General features: G+C 41.7%; 1 protein-coding gene across 1 annotated transcript; it reads right to left on the bottom strand.

Moving 5' to 3' along the window:
- Positions 1 to 7,087: 7,087 nt before the first annotated feature.
- PSMA6 (proteasome 20S subunit alpha 6) lies at positions 7,088 to 18,060 on the bottom strand. The gene is made up of 7 exons (XM_058864571.1): positions 17,877 to 18,060; positions 13,853 to 13,947; positions 13,014 to 13,095; positions 12,699 to 12,854; positions 9,582 to 9,760; positions 8,862 to 8,956; positions 7,088 to 7,294 (listed from the first exon to the last, which is right to left on the bottom strand). The coding sequence occupies exons 1-7, from the start codon at positions 17,950 to 17,952 to the stop codon at positions 7,237 to 7,239; spliced, it is 741 nt and encodes a 246-aa protein (XP_058720554.1). The 5' UTR covers positions 17,953 to 18,060; the 3' UTR covers positions 7,088 to 7,236.
- Positions 18,061 to 18,946: the final 886 nt, after the last annotated feature.

The raw sequence follows: 18,946 nt of genomic DNA, 5'->3' as shown, positions 1-18,946 counted from the left end.
AGACAAAGGTTAATCCTGCAGGAAAGGGATGAGCAGTGACCCAGATGGGTTCCCTGAACAGTGTCAGCTTGCAGTCACAGGGCTGCTGGTGCTGGCCCAGTGTGGGACCAAGCGGTGACTGAAGGCAGCTGTTTCTGACTCCGTGGACCCGTGCCCACCCTTGCCTGTTCACACCAAGAGCCTAATGTCACACACCTGAGCCTAGAAGCTCAAACAAGGCCCTTTGCCCACTCACAGCACATCTTGGTGTTTCCAGTGCTTTTGAAAGCTCCATGTTCCCGGCAGAGCTGGATTACAGCATGGATCTATCCACACGCATTGATTCTTGTTACAAAGCACAAGTGTTCATGTACTGTTATGGTATGTGGTTTGATTTGCCTCCAAGGTGGGAAAGCATCACACACTTGTTATTATCTGTGTTTGAAACGAAGACTGTAACATCATTTTGCAAATATGCACTTCATCAACAGAAGTAGTTTCTCAATCATCCTGCTGAACTCATTGCACATGCTTTTATTTATCAATATGTTCAGCATCAGTGAGCAGAAAAATCCAATCTATTCTCTTTTTCTCTATTAGTAACTAAATTCCCCTCTTGAAATTGACCTTTGCTACTTCATTTCTGTAATATAGACCACTTTTAATGCTACTTATCATTAATTTGTTTTATCTTCCTTTTTTTTTGACAGCCTTATTCTCTTTTCCTTACCTGCATACCAGGACATTCCCACCATCTGGGTCTGTTTTGTTCTTCCCCCTCCAGGCTTATTTTGCAGCCCATCTCTGTAACTCCTGACTTTGAACCTATGGACCATTAATGCACTTTATACAGATGTCTCCTGATGAACTACCTACACAAGAGCCCATGCCTGTTTCCTGCGTTGGAGTGAGAAAGAGGTAGGTGTTAGTGCAAAGTACTCAAAGTAGGAAAAAGAGTTAAAAAAATTACTTCCTGCTAAGTACTCTTGTCACCCATGGGATATAACTATTTTTTGCACTTCCAAAGCCAATTCTACACTTTTTAGTACTTTATTTACTTGCTTTGTTACTCGGTAAGAGAGGTTAGTAATGGAAACTTCTGGAGATAGGAATGGGGAACATCATCACCTAATCTTCTAAAAACTATTCAACAAACATTTCATGTGTGCAGACACCCACCAGGTGAAGAAACCAGGAGCTACAGGCTGAAAAATCCACTGGAGGTTGAGGTTTTGGGCAACTTGCCACTACCTTGCAGCAAGGCAGGCAGCCTTCCTGGTCATCACTGAAAATCCTCCCTTCTCTCCCATCCTTTCTGCTAACAGCTTTGACTCCAGCAATCCTCAGCCTGCTTCCTGTTACCTTCAGGGGCAGTGAGTAACTAAGCTAACCTGGTAGCCTATTTTCAAGGTTCACCACATCCTTAGATGAGAAATGCTTTTTGTTTTTTTTTCTGTCAGCAGGCATTTGCAAATACTGTTAACTGAAACGAGGCCAACATTCAATGCAAATAAATTTCTTCACAATGCCCTAAAAGTGTGCAAGACTACAAGTAGTTTAAGAGACAGAAAAGGAAAAGAAAGAAAAGCTGCCCATCCCACTTGTGCTAAAACCCAGCACAAGGCAGCTGCTGTCCCCTCTGGCAGCCAACTTGCTGCAGGTTTTCTTGATACCTTGTTGAAAGTTCTGGCTTCCTAAATGACCTAACAGTGCACTGCCCAGAGAAACCCCCTGCCTAACCAGCCACAACAGCCTGCAGTTAGATTCCATGAAAGAGGTTTCTATGGAACATGAGAACTAATATCCCATCCTTCCCTGAGGAAAGTACTTACTTACAAGGGAGAATTTTGACTGCCACTCCTACCAGGTGTGCCACCAGTTTAACCAGCCCCTCCTTATGGATCCTGTACTGCACTGCCCCCTGTGCTGGACTATTACTGTGAGACCAGCATCAAGGTTAAATCAGTGTCTACACTGAGCTATTGTTCTGGCTGGGTTTTGTCGTTTTGGTTTTTTAAACATAAGCTTGTTTCCATATCAGGTTCCCTGGGTAGCCCTGGAAATTGCTGGGGTACACAGTGGTTACAGGAACAGAGGAACTGAGGACAGTAACAGCACTGTCCCCAAAGAAACCTTCACTCAGAGGAGATGGGAGTAGTCTTGATGCTGCCCAAGTGAAGGATAGAGTCACCTCCTGACAAAGGCAAACAAAACTTTGGCGAGCAAGGTGTCATCAGATAGGTTTAAGTCAAAACTAGCCAAGGGGATAACAAGCTATGGAAAGTCCTGTTCCTTTGGTGATGCAGGCTGTGGTTTCACAGTGGCTTAAAGCAGAGGCAGTGGAATCCCATTTCTCTCTTCCCTCTTTTACACCTGCACTAAAGCCAATTTGATCCCAGAGTAAGACGACTCAGGTCACTTACACAACAGAGAACTGAACCAAAACCCCCAATGTTTTCCATCAATTACATAAAGAGAATGGCTTTTCACAAATGCAAATGAGCACCAGTGGTGCTCACCAGTGAAGGAAGAGCCAGAAAAAAAACCCAGGGAGATTAATCACACCTGCAAGCATCACAGCAACATCGGATGGCAGTGAGTGGCATCCCTATTCCTGCTCATGCAATCCCAGTCCATGCACATTCACACTATTTTTCTCCATCAATTAGTAAATTTGACTCTCTAACTTCAGAGAGGGTTGTTTTCTAGTCTAAGGAATCTCATAAAGGATTAAATACCTTATTTTCACAACTCTTTCTGCCACTGGGTGTCACAAGAGTCAGTTTTCTGGAAGAGGAAACAAACAAAATTTTCTGGCAAAAACTTGAAGTCTTGGCTTGTGTATGCTAATCTGCACTGCACACACTATGCTGCTAGAGGCTTGGGGAGAAAACCTCATTCCAGAGCCTTGTGGTTCAATGAACGTATCTGCTAAGCCACAGTGACAGGTACCAGCCAGCCATGAAGTGCATCTGCAGTGCCAGGAAGCTCAGCTGTGGCTCACAGGTTCTAAAAGAACCAGGAGAAAAACACTATCCCCAAAAAGTGGAAGCACACACTACTTGGAAGATGACTCAATTCTGCCAAGCAGTTAGCTGGATTTTGACTTAGTGATATGCTGGCTCTATTTATTCATCAGGTTTATAGTGAAGTACATTAGAGTTACCATATCTAACGTTGCAGCACAGAATTTTCATAGAAGACGGTGACATGGGAAAGACCATTACTACATTCACTAATCTTAGTGAACAGCAGCAAATACTGAGAATAACTGCTGGGTTTGTCAGTCACTTAAAAATGCAAGTTTATAGACATACAACAAAGGACAGGTTAAAATGTTTCATGGGCTTTTCTAAAATATGAGAACCACAACAAACAAACGAAGTCCAGACTATTTTAAACAGCTTTGCACAAGCATGTGATGATCCTTGTTTTAGTTTGGGCATGAGAGCTTCACTGTTCCAACAGATCCTGAACTACAGGATGTCTTGCATTGTTTCCAAGTAGTTTGGGTTACAGCAAAACAACAGAGCAGAACAAACTGTTACTAGCAAGAACTGGCTGGAACAAGCTGTGACAATTAAAAAATTTCCCATCTGAAAAAGCAAAAATTCACTGATTATAAAATGAAAAGCAATGCCCCTACTGTTACTAGCCTGGTAGTGTAGCTTTTTTCCCTAGAAGAAAACATGAATACTGCTATGGATATGCTTCACAAAACTTGATCTCATGACCCAGAAAGGTTGCTGTTTTACAGAACTCAAAATAGCAGCTTTGTTTCTGTGCCAAGGGAAAAAAAAATGAGAAAGTTATGTACTTTTTTTTCCTTCAGATGCTAGAAAATGACAGACATAGTTCTTTCATCTTACTTCCAACAATGTGTGCTGAACCAAAATATTTCTTATTTGGTAAACCTAGACATTGATTTAATGCAAAACAGGACAGAGAAGGTAAAAAAGTATGCTGCATATAATTCTGTATCATCAAAATTGCTGTGATCCAACTATATGTACTCGCCCCATCAGAACTCCCCATCTACCCCTGTCCTTAGACTGTCACCAGCTTTACAGTGAAAAAATACAGCCCAACATTGTGCTTTACACAGTGGCACATACTGCTCTTAAGACACACCTGAAATCCTACACAAGGTCACTAGTGCCCGCCTTAACAGGATTGCTGTATGTTAAGAGAGGCTTGTGAGTGGAGATTGGCCACAATGACCACAGAGCCATCAAGTTTAAAATCTCTGTTGAGAGGAGGAAAAGTGCCAGCAGAACTTCAACTCCAGATGTGAGGAGAGCAGGCTTCAGGCTACTCAGGAAGCTAATTAGGAAGGTCCCCTGGGAAAATGCCTTTGAACACCTGAAGGATGCGGTCATGATTGCAGCCAGCACGGCTTCACGAAGGGAAAGTTCTGCTTGTTACAGCTGATTTCATTTTATGACAAGGTAACCCACCCAGCTGATATGGGGAAGCCAGTTAATATAATCCTTTTGGATTTCAGTAAAGCTTTCCATACTGTCTCTCACAGGATCCTTCAGGACCAAATGTCCAGCACACAGCTGGTTAAACACATCATGGGATGGGTGAGCAGCTGGCTCCCCATTGGGCTACTTCTGCTTATAATACATATCATTACTTTCTTTGGGGCCCTGTTTACATGGAGGGAAGGAGGTTACTCATAAGAAATCCAGACGATTTTCAGAGTTCAATAAGTACTGATTTACCTAGGCTGACTGCATGTACTTGGCATTTGCATCCTCACAATACACCACAGATAAAGAACACTGGTAATGTGGACAGTTACAATGCTGTGCAGAGCCAGTCCAAATTTAGTACAGGTAACACTGATGTGGGTCTGGTATGCAAGTAAATTTTTAAAGGATCCTATTCCTATTTAACTACTTCTGCATTCACACTGTAAGTGCATCTGCCAGTTTTCAGCATTGGCACAAGAAACCACAAACACCTAGAGCAATCCCAAGTCTGGTATCACTCTTTATAAGCTCTACCTGAACTAGAAGCACCAGGATCGTACCACGCATACTCCAGTTTCTTTTTGAAGTGCCAGGTTTGAAACAGCAGGTGATACCAGCTACAGCTCAGCACCAGCCACAGCTGTACAGCTTGATTGCAGGTGATACCTGCTCCAGGGTGTGAAGAATGTAATAATGTTATGTGTAATACATGGGGGTTTCCCATTCGGTCAGGTATCTCCACCTGCATTGCTACCTTATCTTCAGTAACAAAAAGCTTTGACTAAAACCAGAAAAATCCCCATTATTAATATGAAAAGAGAACCATGAATTTTCTCTATAGGGCAAAATACTAGCAAAAATATCATTTCAATTGCTGTGATTTTAACTTTGGTTATTAAAAAAAGGCAACATTCACATTTAATATATTGTAGACAGCTTATTTCATCATCTCTGAACACAAGATGGGATGGTCTGTATTGCAAAATAGGCAAGATATGAACAAACACCCGCTGCTATCAGAACCACCACCTGAGTCATACAATCCCATACAAGCTCCAAAATTTAGAATTAAAGGACTTGCAGGGAATTTTGATATTGAATACTATGCAAATGTGCTCTAGTCATATGGATCGCTGATTGTCATCTTCCCTTTAATTTTTGTTCAAGAAGTCATTAGTGATGTTTTCCATAAATTATTAAAGCTGAACAAACTAATCAATGCATGATAATTTGTGGCAGACTAAATGACGACCTAAGCCTACTCAAGTTCCAGGTTGTTATACAACTGGAGTATTAGGAAGAAAGGCCCTAGGGATTTTCAGAAACTGAGCTATCACTGGCATCTGAAACAACACAGACCTTTCTAAATGTGCCATTAGCTGCACAAATGGGCTGATTGTTGCACAAACCCATACAGAATTCTCAGACAAGCAACCCAAAACCAGAAGCAGGGGTCCTTACCTTACCTACATTACACAGTATAACATGAGGGAAACTGAAATTTGGAGGCACAAATAGAAATCCAAGAAGCTTTGTGAAGTCCACAATTCACTATATATCTAAACCTCCTCAACTCAGTTATCATAAAAGATTAGCATTATTATTTATTAAGGCCACCAAACACAGAATTGCAGCTTCTTTACTACAATGAACTTGAAAGATACACATTCAAGGGGTTTTAACTGTAAAGCACAGAGAAAAAAAAAATAACCAATCTCAGTTTCTGACAACTTATGAGGCCTTTCCCAAATCAAACAGAATTTTGGAATAATTAAAGCCAGTATAAGAAGAGCACAGCAGAGGAATGAAGGTAAGGAGTTATGCTGTATTAACTTGGCATTCTTTCAAGAAGACTTGTGTACAACAACTAACATTGCCTGGTAATCTTCCCTTTCTCCTTAGTGCCTCCTCCCTCACACCTTCATCATATCCCTATTTACTGCTGAGGCTGGTACCTCTTCAATTGAAGCAATTTTTTTCACCTTCAAGTTTTTGCAGTCTCATCTCCAAACCCAAAACCTCTGAAGGAGCAAAAATTGCTTCCCAGAGACATTCCTGTTGATGGACTTTGTCTATTGGTCCTGTCTACCCCCATCATTGCTTCTGGCACTGCCCAAAGCCTCAAAACCTGGTAGGTGACTAACCCAAAATCTCAAAGTACACTACATACAGAATATTTTCCCTAAATAAATAGGAATAGTGGCTTTGGAGCCACTTAATTATAGATGACCACAACTAAATCAATCCAAAGGCCTGGACTTGGACTCAGCTTTTTCCTTCTGCTTTTGCCCTCTATCCTCATATAAACCTGAGCAAATAAGGTCTTCCTAACTTCCCCACAATTAAACCAGTAATGCTGTACATGCTTTCAACATCAGGCTATGGAGAGAATGAACATGAATGCAAGAATTATCTTAAGAGACACACACACACCACAAAAACTGATATTAACTTAACACAAAGAGCCAAATAGCTCAGATGAAAAATACAGCTGAGAGCATAAAGTTTCTCTTAAAATACAATTAAAAGGCAAGGAATTACCATAGAAACACTAAAAGTCGTCAAGTATTTTAATGACAATTTCATAGAATTGGAAGTTTAAAAATAACATTAAAAGGAGACACTAAGGATTTCAAAAACCTCTGTTTTATTTGTACAGAGTAAAATACATCATATAGTGAACACTGTTTTCCACCCATAATCTAAAACCATTATTAAGTGTTTTCTTTTCACCAAACATCCTGGCCAGAAGCACAGACAATGGAAACAGGAATGCTAGTTAGTCTCTCTCTGCCAGAGCTACAAGGTGCACATCAATCTCTGCTTCTGTAAGGATCCTGAAAGAACAAACAGAAATCTTAAATAGCTTATATGATTCTTCCCCTTAAACTCCTATATTAAAACCTAATATCTATACAAATAAGTTCTACAGCAATGCATCTTTCTGCCCTTTAAAGCCCTAATGCCAGTGCCACAGGCTGACATTCCAGCTCTCCTGAAAAATACAGGAAGAATCAGTGGCACTAGAGAGCAAGGAGGTAACAAATGATAGAAAAATAACAGGTAATTCTTCATGAGTAATGCATCTGCAAATTGAGATCTAGTGAGAAGGTAGCTTGATCCCTTGAGTGGCAGCAGAAAAGAGGTCAAGCAGCTCCTGTGTGCTTTCTCACAAACACTGTTCTATTCTGTTGTTCTCAGCACACACCACCAAATTCAAAACCACCCATCATCACCGTGCCCACCTTAAAAATATTAGGAAGGAAGCACTTAAAAGACTGAACCTTTAGGACCCAAAGGTTTGAAGCCTCTCTTTGGTCTCCATTTACCAAGTAGTCAGACTAAAGTAACAGCAGACTTTATTGCAAATTTAACTGTTCCTCTCTTTCTTTTTAAATAAAAAACCCCCAAAAAACCCCAATGAAAGACCAAAGCAGAAATAACTGAATCCCTCTGCAGCAAGCCAGACTTACCTAAATTTTAGGTAAGCCATACCTGGAGGGTTCTTTTGCATTACAAAAAAAATCCCCAAAACTGTTTCTCCTACATTTCATGCACACTTCTGCAGCTATAACTGTGCTGTGAGAAGGCTGTCAAGTACACTGTATCCAGTGTGAAGCTTTCCTGCCCTCAGCAGGAAGACTTCCAGGTGTTGTCTTGATACACTGGCCAAATAATCTTGGTGCACACAGCATGCTGCAGGCAATAAGGGAGGAGGGAAGAAATAGCAGGTGCCTTGCTTTCATGCTAGATGGGAATGCAGAGTACTCAGAAAGTAGACAGTTCAGCTATTTTCAAATCATTAGTGATTTTTTAAATCCATGACCTTTTAGTCATATCAAATTTAAATAGTTTTTCAAACCATACAAATCCATAATCTATTAAATACATATTTTAGATGTTAAAAAATGCTAACATTTAAAAGATGAGCAAGAATAATTTAAAGATTCAATTTAGAAAAAGAATGAAGAATTTAAGAGACTTGTAAATATTCCCTAATATAAACCAGACTTTACTGCATTAGTTAGCATGACTATGATTTGGAAGTGGACTGCAGATACCATTACTATGAAAAATGTTTATGCTTCTAAGCATGAAAACACTTCCAGACCAGATGTAACTACATTTCAATCATCACAGAAAGCAATACCCTTTTAAGACATGAAAGAGAACACTTTTCTCTACTAAATCCCTTAACCATGTCATGCGTTTTAAAATTCCGTTTTTCTTTTTACAAAATGTTTTCTACCCCTACACATTTCTAAGAGTTACAAGTAAAAAACTCTTCAAACCTTTGATCTCTGAAATTTATCTCTTTTTCTTGATTTACAATAACACAAGAAGTAAAACTAATTGCACATAATCAGAGAAATGCACCAAGTTTTATCAATGCTGATCACTTACCTGAACTTAGGATTTTCCACTGTGACTACACCAACTTCTATTTCTGAAGGTTTGAAATCAATGGAGAGTACAGTAGACAGGCACGTTATTGCTGTCTGAAAGATGACAAAACCTCCTATCATTAGAAAGAAAGCACTAAGGCTTTTTTTTTTCTTAATAGACATAGCATCCTTCCTTCTGGTTTAAAGTTACTTCCTCTCACTTCAAAATCTCAGCTTAGAAATTCCAAATAGTTTCCCTTTTGCTACAGAATACTGGAGAGTCCCTCCCCAGTCCTCTCCCTAAAAAGCCCAGTCTACAAAAAGCAAAGGGACATGTTTTCATAGCAGAAAAAGACACAAAAAACCCAAAATCTTTTATCATGCAAAGAAGGTTTGAAATACCTTCTAATATGAAGATTGTTTTAAATGTCACTAAAAGTTAAGTCATATTGGTATCCCCAAAATCAAGCACTGTAGTAACCAAACACCAGCTACAGTGGGAGTGCTACATTTACAGAATCTGCTTCAGCTTTATGCTTTTTCATAAAAGCAGATTAGATGACCAGTCAAACAATTGCAGAATACCTTCATATTATTTTCTGGTTGGAATAGCTGTATTTGCTCTTGCAGCAATATAGAACTGTAGGGAAAGACTAACTACATTTCTCTGCATGGCCTACATGGAGGATATTCATTAAAAATACTTTTAACAAATTTTCATTTCCTTCTGCTGGCCTACCTCTACTGTTTGTTCATATGTCCAGTCAAATTTCTTCTTTACTTTCTTTTCAAGAAAACTGGTTGACTCTGTCTGTTTAACTCCTGCAGCTGTGGCCTTGAATCCACAATAGTAACCTGCTGGATCACACTTGTATACCTGAGGGCCGTGTTCTTCATCAATACCAATCAAAATCATACCTTGAAGAGAAAATTTGTTAATTTATTTATTTCCCCAATTTTAGCAATTTAATTCAACTGAAGGACAGAATGGATACTCCTGTCTCTGAATAAACACGTATGCACAGCAGCACATCTTTGGGAACCAGTCCCATACCTGGAGCTGTGACTTCCTTTTTATCTCTAATTTGCCTTTTCTTACCAGCATCTCATTATCAGGTGTACAACTCAGTTTAGCAGAAACTCTATTTCTGTCATTCCCAAAGAAGGTTACTCATTAAACATACAAACATTTTTGCCATGCTCAGGGTGTAGAGAACCACAAAGTCAGGAAATACAAAACTTTTATCCTGATACAAAGTTTACCAAGCCACAGCTCACATCCTGTGTTATATGACACAAAAGTGTAAACAGTGGTTCTATTACCGTATGCCTTTTACTAGAAAGCAACTTTGCAAACATGCTGAAACTAACGGAAATATTAACAGATGAAATTTAGGTTTCTTGTTTGTAACCCTGAAAAACACGGCATTACATACCTTTTCCTCTTTAAATTAAAAAAAAATAAATCTGAAATGAAAAGTGGAAATAATAGGACATAACTGAATCTTTGAAGATCATTTAAGTGTTTTGAAGCTGAATAGTTTCCAAGTAACACAAACTGACCACATCACTGAAATGCATGTGTTCACCCTCACTTCTTGATGTACAGCTGCATTGTCCCAACATGCATATTAAAAAATTAGTCAAAAGCAATACTTGCAATAAAAACCCAAACCAAAACAAGGTTATAGTTTTCAATTATTTTCACTTTACACTTGTGCAACTTTTAACTAGTAATTAGAGCTGATAAACTTCTGAGCAGCTATTACTACAATAGAAAAAAAGACCCCTCCTATTTTCAAAAAGGCTAAGGGAAGTTAAGAAAAATGCATTTTTATTCATGTATTTTAAAAAAAGGAATTTCCAGTAATATCAAGGCATTGGAGATGCCAAGGGAAGAAAGAAACAATCCTTCCTGAAAATTACAAGCACACAAGCATAGGAAAATTGCCCCATCATGGAAACTGTGGTGCAATTCTGAATGTTGCTTCTTAAGTGAGAAGTCTTAGTGCCTACTATGATTACGAGAAGTGATTCATCAGTTCTGAAACTATTCTCCTTCAAACAAAAAACAATACCAAAACTCAACCAATCAAAGAGAAACTCAGACAGAATGTTTAATGAAAAAAGTAATTGAGGAAACCTGTTAAGGCTTTTACCTCAGTTCCTGAACAGCCTAACAGTATGGTTATAATTTGCTTACAGCCATACGTAAGAGAAAAAACAAGTCAGAACCAACCCCAGAACACAGAGATGACCAAGAACATCTACAAAAAATGACTCAACACACAACTTCTTTTTAAGCTGCATTTGCTGTTATAAAATAAAGAATGTAGAAATATTTGCAAGGGAAATATTTTAGGCACTTTTTCCTCTACATTATAAATAAGATAGCTAAGCTAGGAGCAAAAATTATGTGAATCTGTCCTATACATACTACTGAGATAAAAAAGCCACAAAACCTGCACAAGGATAATTGCACTCTCCATTTCTCTCTTTTAACAGTGACAGTGGACACAGTGTATTGGGCTTGCATGGCAAGGTTTTGATAGTGAGGGATCTACAGGGCTGGCTTCTTTGAGAAGCTGCCAGTTTTCCCTATGTCCAAAGGAGCCAAAGCCAGCTGGCTCCAAGACCAGCCTGCTGCTGGGTGAGGCCAAGCCCATCCACAATGATGGTAGTGCCTCTGGGATAATGTATTTTTGAAAGAAAAAAAAGGAGGAAATTACTGTCAGGTAAGAGAGGAGTGAGAATGTGAGAGGAACAGCTGTGCAGACACTGAGGCAAATGACAGAAGGAAGGAGCTGCCAGAGCTGAGGCTCCCCTGCAGCCTGTGGTGAAGACCATGGTAAGGCAGCTGTGCCCCTGCAGCCCATGGACATCCATGGTGGAGAGACATCCACCTGCAGCCCCTGAAGGAGCCCAGGCTGGAGCACGTGGATGCCTGAAGGAGGCTGTGACCCCACGTGTGCTGGGACAGGCTCCTGACAGGACCAGTGGCGCTGTGGATAAAGGAGCCCACACTGGAGCAGCCTGTTCCTGAAGGACTGCACCCCACATAAGGTGGGCTCCTTGCTGGAGCAGTTGGTGAAGGACTGCAACCTGTGAGAAGTTCCTGGAGGACTGTCTCCTGTGGGAGACACACTGGAGCAGAGGAAGAGTGTGAGGAGTCCTCCCCTGAGGAAGAAGTAGCAAAAGAAACAATGTACTATGGACTGACCACAGACCACCTTCCCATCTCCCTGTGCCACTGTGGGAGAAGTAAAGAACCAGAAATAAAGATAAACCTGTGAAGGAGGTAGAGGGAAAGTGTTTTGAAGATTTGGTTTTACTACTCAGCGTCCTATTTTTATTTGCTTGTTAATAAATTCAGTTAATTTCCCCAAGGTGAATCTGTTTTGCCAATGGTAGTAATTGCTGAGTGATCCCTCCCTGACCTTATCTTGACCCATAAGCCTTTCATGGCATTTTTTCTCTTCTATGTCTAGCTGAGGAAGGGAGTGATGGAGACAGAGGCTTTGACAGACACTTGGCATCCATCCAGGGTCAAACCACCACACACAGACAAGGTTATAAAGAGCATCTCCTGCTCACAGATATTACTGCACAGTGCAAACGGACCAGGCCCCAAAAACTAAGGTGAAATAGTATCAGAGAAGCTAAATTATTTCAAATGCTGAGTCAATGATAAAATCATGGCTCCAGTTCAAGACCTACAACACTGCTCCCTCATTCAGCTGTTCATCCCTCTTACTCCCCCACTTACCCACTCTGAAAATGGGCGAGAATTTCATATATATGAATGTGCAGACTTAGATAAGAAACAGTAAAGATCATTTTCATACACCGTACTTACAGCAACCAAGGGGCCTCATTTCAGCATTCTGTGTATAGACCTGAGAAATATCTGCAATCCTTTTACACAGCATATCCACAGGGATGTCATATCCATACTTGTACTTCCAGTTAGCAGCCTCATAGCGGGCTCTCTGCACCTGGGATCTGCTATCAGCTAGACAAAAAGAACTGATATTAATTCCACTGAATATGTACCACGTTTATTTCTAGCACTGCCTAAGAATATAAATTCTAGGTCCAACTTTACATTGCCCTTAAATATACCCATTAGAACTAGGTAAGTTTTCCAAAACCAGACTGGTGAATTAAATACCTGTCATTCCTGTCATCACACAACCAATATTTTCAGTAATCTTGAATAAATGAGTCACTGTGTTGGAATCCAGTAACTTGTCCTAAAGAGGAAACAGAAATAATGTATAGGAAACACTGTCCTTGAAGTAAAAAGAAAACAAACAAACAAACGACAAACATCAAATCTTTGGTTTTTTACAGAAGAGCCCAAAAGGACCCATAACAGCTAAAACTGTCTTTCAAGCTTTCCAATTTTTATTGCTGTGAATAGCAATGAAGGAAGAAATTGGAGACTAGGGAAGATTAAAACCACAGATCTAGAGACTGAGAACAAGAACATGATCAACATCACAGTCCTCTTCCCTCTGAAGAAACTTTGAGAACATACAAAAGCTTGCTCTCTTATTGCATGCTGCCCTTCAAACATAAAAGAATTTCCCCCTTTCTCAACAGTACATCATCACTGAGCTGAAACACTCATGAAAACCTGTTCTACATGCTATTGGTGTAACATTTCCTCAGCAGAAATTAAAGAAATCAGGGAACTGGTTATGAACAACTCAGCCCTTACAAGCCAGAGCAATGAATGCATGCTCAATACAGCAGGGTCAACTTATATTTTATATTTATCCCTTCAACAACTACAGAGAAAACCAATATTGCAGTACTTAGTGAGGAAATGTACAGTTGAGCACTACATGGAGTTAGACCTTGTAATAAGCAGAATGATAATTAGATATTCAGTTCAAATAGCAATTTATTTCAGTGCTAATAAGTATAATATCAACACTGCTAAGTCTCACCCCAACTTTTTTTCTCCTCTCCTTCCAGACCTCCCCTCAAACACAGACTACTTACAGGTACTTTCTTCTGTGTTACAATTACTGCAGAATCTTTCCCACGAACAGCTACAGATGTAAGTCCGCCTTGGTTTATGGCTTTAAATGCATATTCTAGAAAAATATACAAATGTTAATAAAAAACTTGTGTCAGAGACACTAGTACCATTAACTCTGACACAACTTCCCCCAACACATGAATCTCATCAATTTATGGACTTTTTTAATACTTCAATACTTGTGCAACAAGTATCTTTGTGTCCTTAAGTTCTTTAGTACAATGTGCTTTGACTCTCTTCATAAAACCATTATCACTGCTTCCTTCAAATATTCTAATTTGACTTTTTATTCACTTCAAGCTTAACAGCAACAGTATTAGTTTTAGAACAAAAAGGCTGTTCTGAACTTGACCAAAATTGTCCAACCTTAATCTACAGTAACCATAAATTTTTACAGAAGAATTTTTGACATGGATTTTAGTATTTTAAAGGATATAAGCTTCTTGTTTTTTAGTAATTTTTTACTGATATAGATGAAAACTGATAGGATGACACAGCAGGCACAGGAGACAGGTTTTAACATTACAATCATGTTTTCTGACATGACATTCAAACACTGCAATGCTTTTCTTCACTTTTTATAGTGAAAGCTACACAGACGCCAATTAAACAATGTTATTCATGTGAGTACAATGGATTAAAAAACACTAAAGTAACAGTCATTAAATGATCCATGAAATAAATTTCTTCTGATTAATGGTTCCAAAAGCCATTTGGACTTCAACAACAACTTCAAAAGCTGTTTATTTGGCAATATTGAAAAACATTCAGGAATTCCTAATATCTAGCTGTGTAGCAAGTTTCAGAGAGCGGCTAGATGTAGGTAAATTTATTTGTTAGCTATGCATATGAACCCAGAATTTAGAACATGTTTACAAACAGCATAGTAAATTGCTAAAACTATCTTAAAATAATAGAAGCAAGAAACTTGGCTATTTTAAAAGCTGCAGTCTGATCTATAGGAGAGATTACACAACAGAAAAGTAATAATCTGAAGATGAAAAAAAAATCAAATCTTAATGTTCAATTTGCTGAGTCAGTGTTAGGGAAGAGCTCATTGTTGTGTATTTATGGCACTGTATTTATTACTCTCAGACATCAGAGCATTTACTGGTTACCCACATGTGCCATAAAGGATGTTCCCCCTTTCCCTCCTCTCTCTGGAATGATCAGTGCCAGCCTGCAGCGGAGCACAAAACCCAGTAAGACATGGGCCAGCACTGCCTGCAAACTGGTCATGCTTGAAGCCCCAAGCACAGGCTTTGCAACACTTGTCTATTTATTTGTACAACCACCTGAAGGGAGAGTGTAAAGCAGATGGACAAAGCCAGCCGTTTTTTCAGTGATGCCCAGTGACAGGACGGAATCAGAGGTGACTGGAACAAAGTGAAACGGGAGGGTCCACTTACACACCTGAAAACATGTTTTACTGTGATGGTGACTGAGCACTGGAACAGGCTGCCTGTACTACTCACAGCTTACTTGGAAACACTTCTGGGCATCCAGCTCTAGGTGGGCCTCCCTGGGCAGGGGATTGGGGCCAGATAGTCTCCAGAGGTCCTGCCTAATCTCAGCCATTCTGTGGTTCTGTGACACTTAGGTGGCAGCAGAAATAGGTGCCCTCACAAACCAGTTTTGCTGACAACTAGCACTGATCAGGCTCACTAAACTACAGCCCCTTCTGGTGCTATTACCACCTCCATTGCTCAATTTTCAAGGAAACATGCCAAAAGGTGAAGTGGCTCTTACAATGTAACAAATCCAAGTTGCTAGTGCTGTTTTAAGTCTGTTTATTGCTATGTAGATATTTCAGCAGCACTGCAGACATTCTCTCTGAAAACAGCAGCCCCTTGCTGTTCCCTGAACACATCGCAACAGCCAGAAATTTTACCGTAGTAATTTTCTCTGTTTCTCCGCTTAGAAGAAACACCACCTTTGAAGATTGAAACTAATAGGTAGCATGGGAACACTGATGCTCTGAGGGATTTTAACCATCGTAATGTGAAATACTGTTTTCTAATATGAGATCACTTCAAAGGCACGTGAGTTTTCTGAGTTTTGGAAGCAGAAGACAGACCAAAGACAAAGTATAGGCATTTCAGTCCAGTATCACTACGCTGGAAATCTCTGTTTCCATACTGCCAAATTCCAGAAAAAACTCAAGTTTTAAGGCAGTCTTAAAGCAACACATGTCCATGCTCATCCTTGACAGCCCCTAGCTAATTCTAATCCAGCAGAGAGACAAAGATAAAACAAAACCACTTAGATGTAGACATTTGATTGCAAGCAAACATGAGACTTCTGCCCATGCTGTGGCTAGATGCTGGCAAAGAGAAATACCCATGTGGCACCATGCCCAAGTCACCAGCCTGGCTGTGAGTAAAGTGAGCTCATTCTTGCTTGAAGTTAACTATGCACATCTATTTTTCTTCCTATAGCACATAGGTATTTAAAATAGCTTTAAGACAGCTTCAGGCTGTGTGCAGAAGCTTTCAAATACACATGCAGATACTTGTTTCTAAGACACTGTTAAAAGGCATGGAGGTACTACACATTTCTCATACATTAACCTAATGGCTAAATATACCTGGGAGGCAGAAAACTGAGGCTCACTTTTCTTTCTGCTACAGAACACAGAAACCATTCCCAACAAGTAGTACTGTGACAGAGACAGTGAAAAGTGATGCAGACCAACCAGCCTGTTTTAATGGCAGCGGAAGGTTGGAGCCCAGGACTCCTCTGTCACAGAACCACTGAAAACCTCTGTGAGGAAGCACTGTTCCTACCATCCTTGTGTACAAGGGATAATAAGCATTATACATGCTCCAGCACTCATATGTAGGTATCCAGTACAGGTAACTTTCTGTCTATGTACAGACATCTACACACAGGCACCTTCCTAATTTCTCCTTGCAAAAAAGACTGCTCGAGACTGGGCCACCTGTCCACGAGGCCTAATCCAATCCAATCCAATCTTCTTCCTGAGAAAAACTCAAGGGCAGTCACAAAAAAACTATATGGGCCGCAGGCAACTCGTGTAAGCTCCCTTCCTGGAGAACAGATGGATTTATAGGCATAACATGCAGTGGCTGTGCAGTGAAGCCATTGTAGCTGGGGAAGGCAGCATCAGGATGATTCTGCAAAACAGTTCATCTGTCCCTGTTGTGAGGATCCTTCAGGAGCACTGTCAAACTACAGTCCTGCCAGACTGTGAGCTGACTGTACCCTACACAAGGGGCACCAGGATGCGCTTCTGCAAAAATAGGAATAACAGAATCAGTGGCCTACAGAAGAAGCTGAAGCTTGGCTTCAGATTGTTCCCAGTAACCTGAAAACAAAAGATGGTTGCTGCTATCTCACAGGCCACAATGCATGGAACACACGGCATTCAGGTGTAACAACAATGTGCATGAGTTACATCCAAGAAATCACTTTGTCACTCTGGCATGCAGGGTTTGAGGCAGTTTAAATCCCATTTCAAACAGCTATCATAGTTCTCACATCCCAAAACGCAGTGCTCAGAGGCTTGGCGAGATTCACTTAAAGAAACACTTAAGGAAGACTAAACAGCCTCTGGATAGCTGCAAGTTTGGTCTCCAAGCGTCTAAAATTGCGCACGGAGGCCTCGGAGGAGGCCCCTCGCGGTGGCAGGGGACACTCGAGAGCCCACCCTGGCTCTAAGTTTTCCTTAGTTCATGCGAGCATCCCTTCCCCGGGTCCCCACGCCGGCACGGCCGGGACCGCCGCCGCTCCACGCTCGCACCAGGCTTTCCCCCACACACCGCGGCACCAGGCCAGGGGGAAGCCGGCACTCCCGAGCCACGAGAGGGGCCCGTCTCCCCTCTCCGCACAGGCTGCTGGGCTCGGCGGAGCTTTCGTGAGCCGGCCGCAGCCCCGATCGGCGGGGAGCGGCGGCGGCGGCGCGGGCAGGCCGGGCCCGTGACGGGGCAATTCGGGGGAGGCCCCGCGGGCCCGGACACGCACCGACTTGGTAGAGGCGGCCCTCGGGCGAGAAGATGGTGATGTGCCGGTCGAAGCCGGCGCTGGAGCCGCGGGACATGGCGGGAGCGGCGCGGGAGCGGCGCGCGGCCGGGGGGAGCTGTCCGCGTGCAGGGCCCGCCGCAGCCGCAGGCACCACCGGAGCGCTTCCGGGTCACGCGCCCGCGCCGCGCAGGCGCAAAGGCGAGCGGCGCTCCCGCTGCGTCACGGTCCGGCAGCGGCGCTGCGCATGGCCGGGCCACACGGCACCGGCACTTGCACCGGCACACCACGGCACCGGCACACCACGGCACCGGCACACCACGGCATCGGCACCGGCACACCATGGCACCGTCACACCATGGCACCGTCACACCATGGCACCGTCACACCACGGCATCGTCACACCACGGCATCGGCAGCGGCACACCACGGCACCGGCACACGGCACCGCCGCAGTTCTGGCAGCGGCCACCGTTCTGGCAGCGGCCACCGCCGTGGGGCTCTGCGAGCGCCTCTCCTTCGCGGAAACCTGAAAGCCCCGCCGGACGTGCCTGAGGGAATGCGCACGGAAGCAGCAGGAAACGGAATAAAAGCATCATTGCGGCATTCATCAGTACCGGATAAAAGTATCACCAGTCAGCGGGGAAAACAAAACCCTTCCTAAAATTCCAAACTAAGTATTTCCACGTGTGCTCTTCAATGGGAATAATTTTAAAGCAAGTACTTCAAAAAACATGTTTATTCATAGGTAATTGTTGCCGCAGCTGCGTTATAATGCGATGTTTAAAAGACTTTTTAGCGGCGTCCAGTACAAAGGGAAATCCCCCAAGTTTAAACTCGTGAATATATGTCCTTTTTGCCTTTCAACATATTGGAATTCCCCTATTCTTTGTGGGAAGGCATTTTTTAAAAGTTGATCATTAGAAGAGTTGGAAAAGCTGCATTCTAGTATCCACACCTCTATTTTAAAATTACTAGGTGAGCTTATTTCTTGTTGAAATAGCAGAATAAAGGCGGACTTTGTGTATGCCACGCATTAAAAGTCTGCATTCTCAAATTTGTCAAAATACTTC

Source organism: Poecile atricapillus, chromosome 1 (genome assembly GCF_030490865.1).
Source record: "Poecile atricapillus isolate bPoeAtr1 chromosome 1, bPoeAtr1.hap1, whole genome shotgun sequence".
In the NCBI taxonomy this organism is placed as follows: Eukaryota; Metazoa; Chordata; class Aves; order Passeriformes; family Paridae; genus Poecile; species Poecile atricapillus.
The sequence above is the reverse complement of the archived record's forward strand: the minus strand, read 5'-3'. Positions and strand labels throughout refer to the sequence as shown.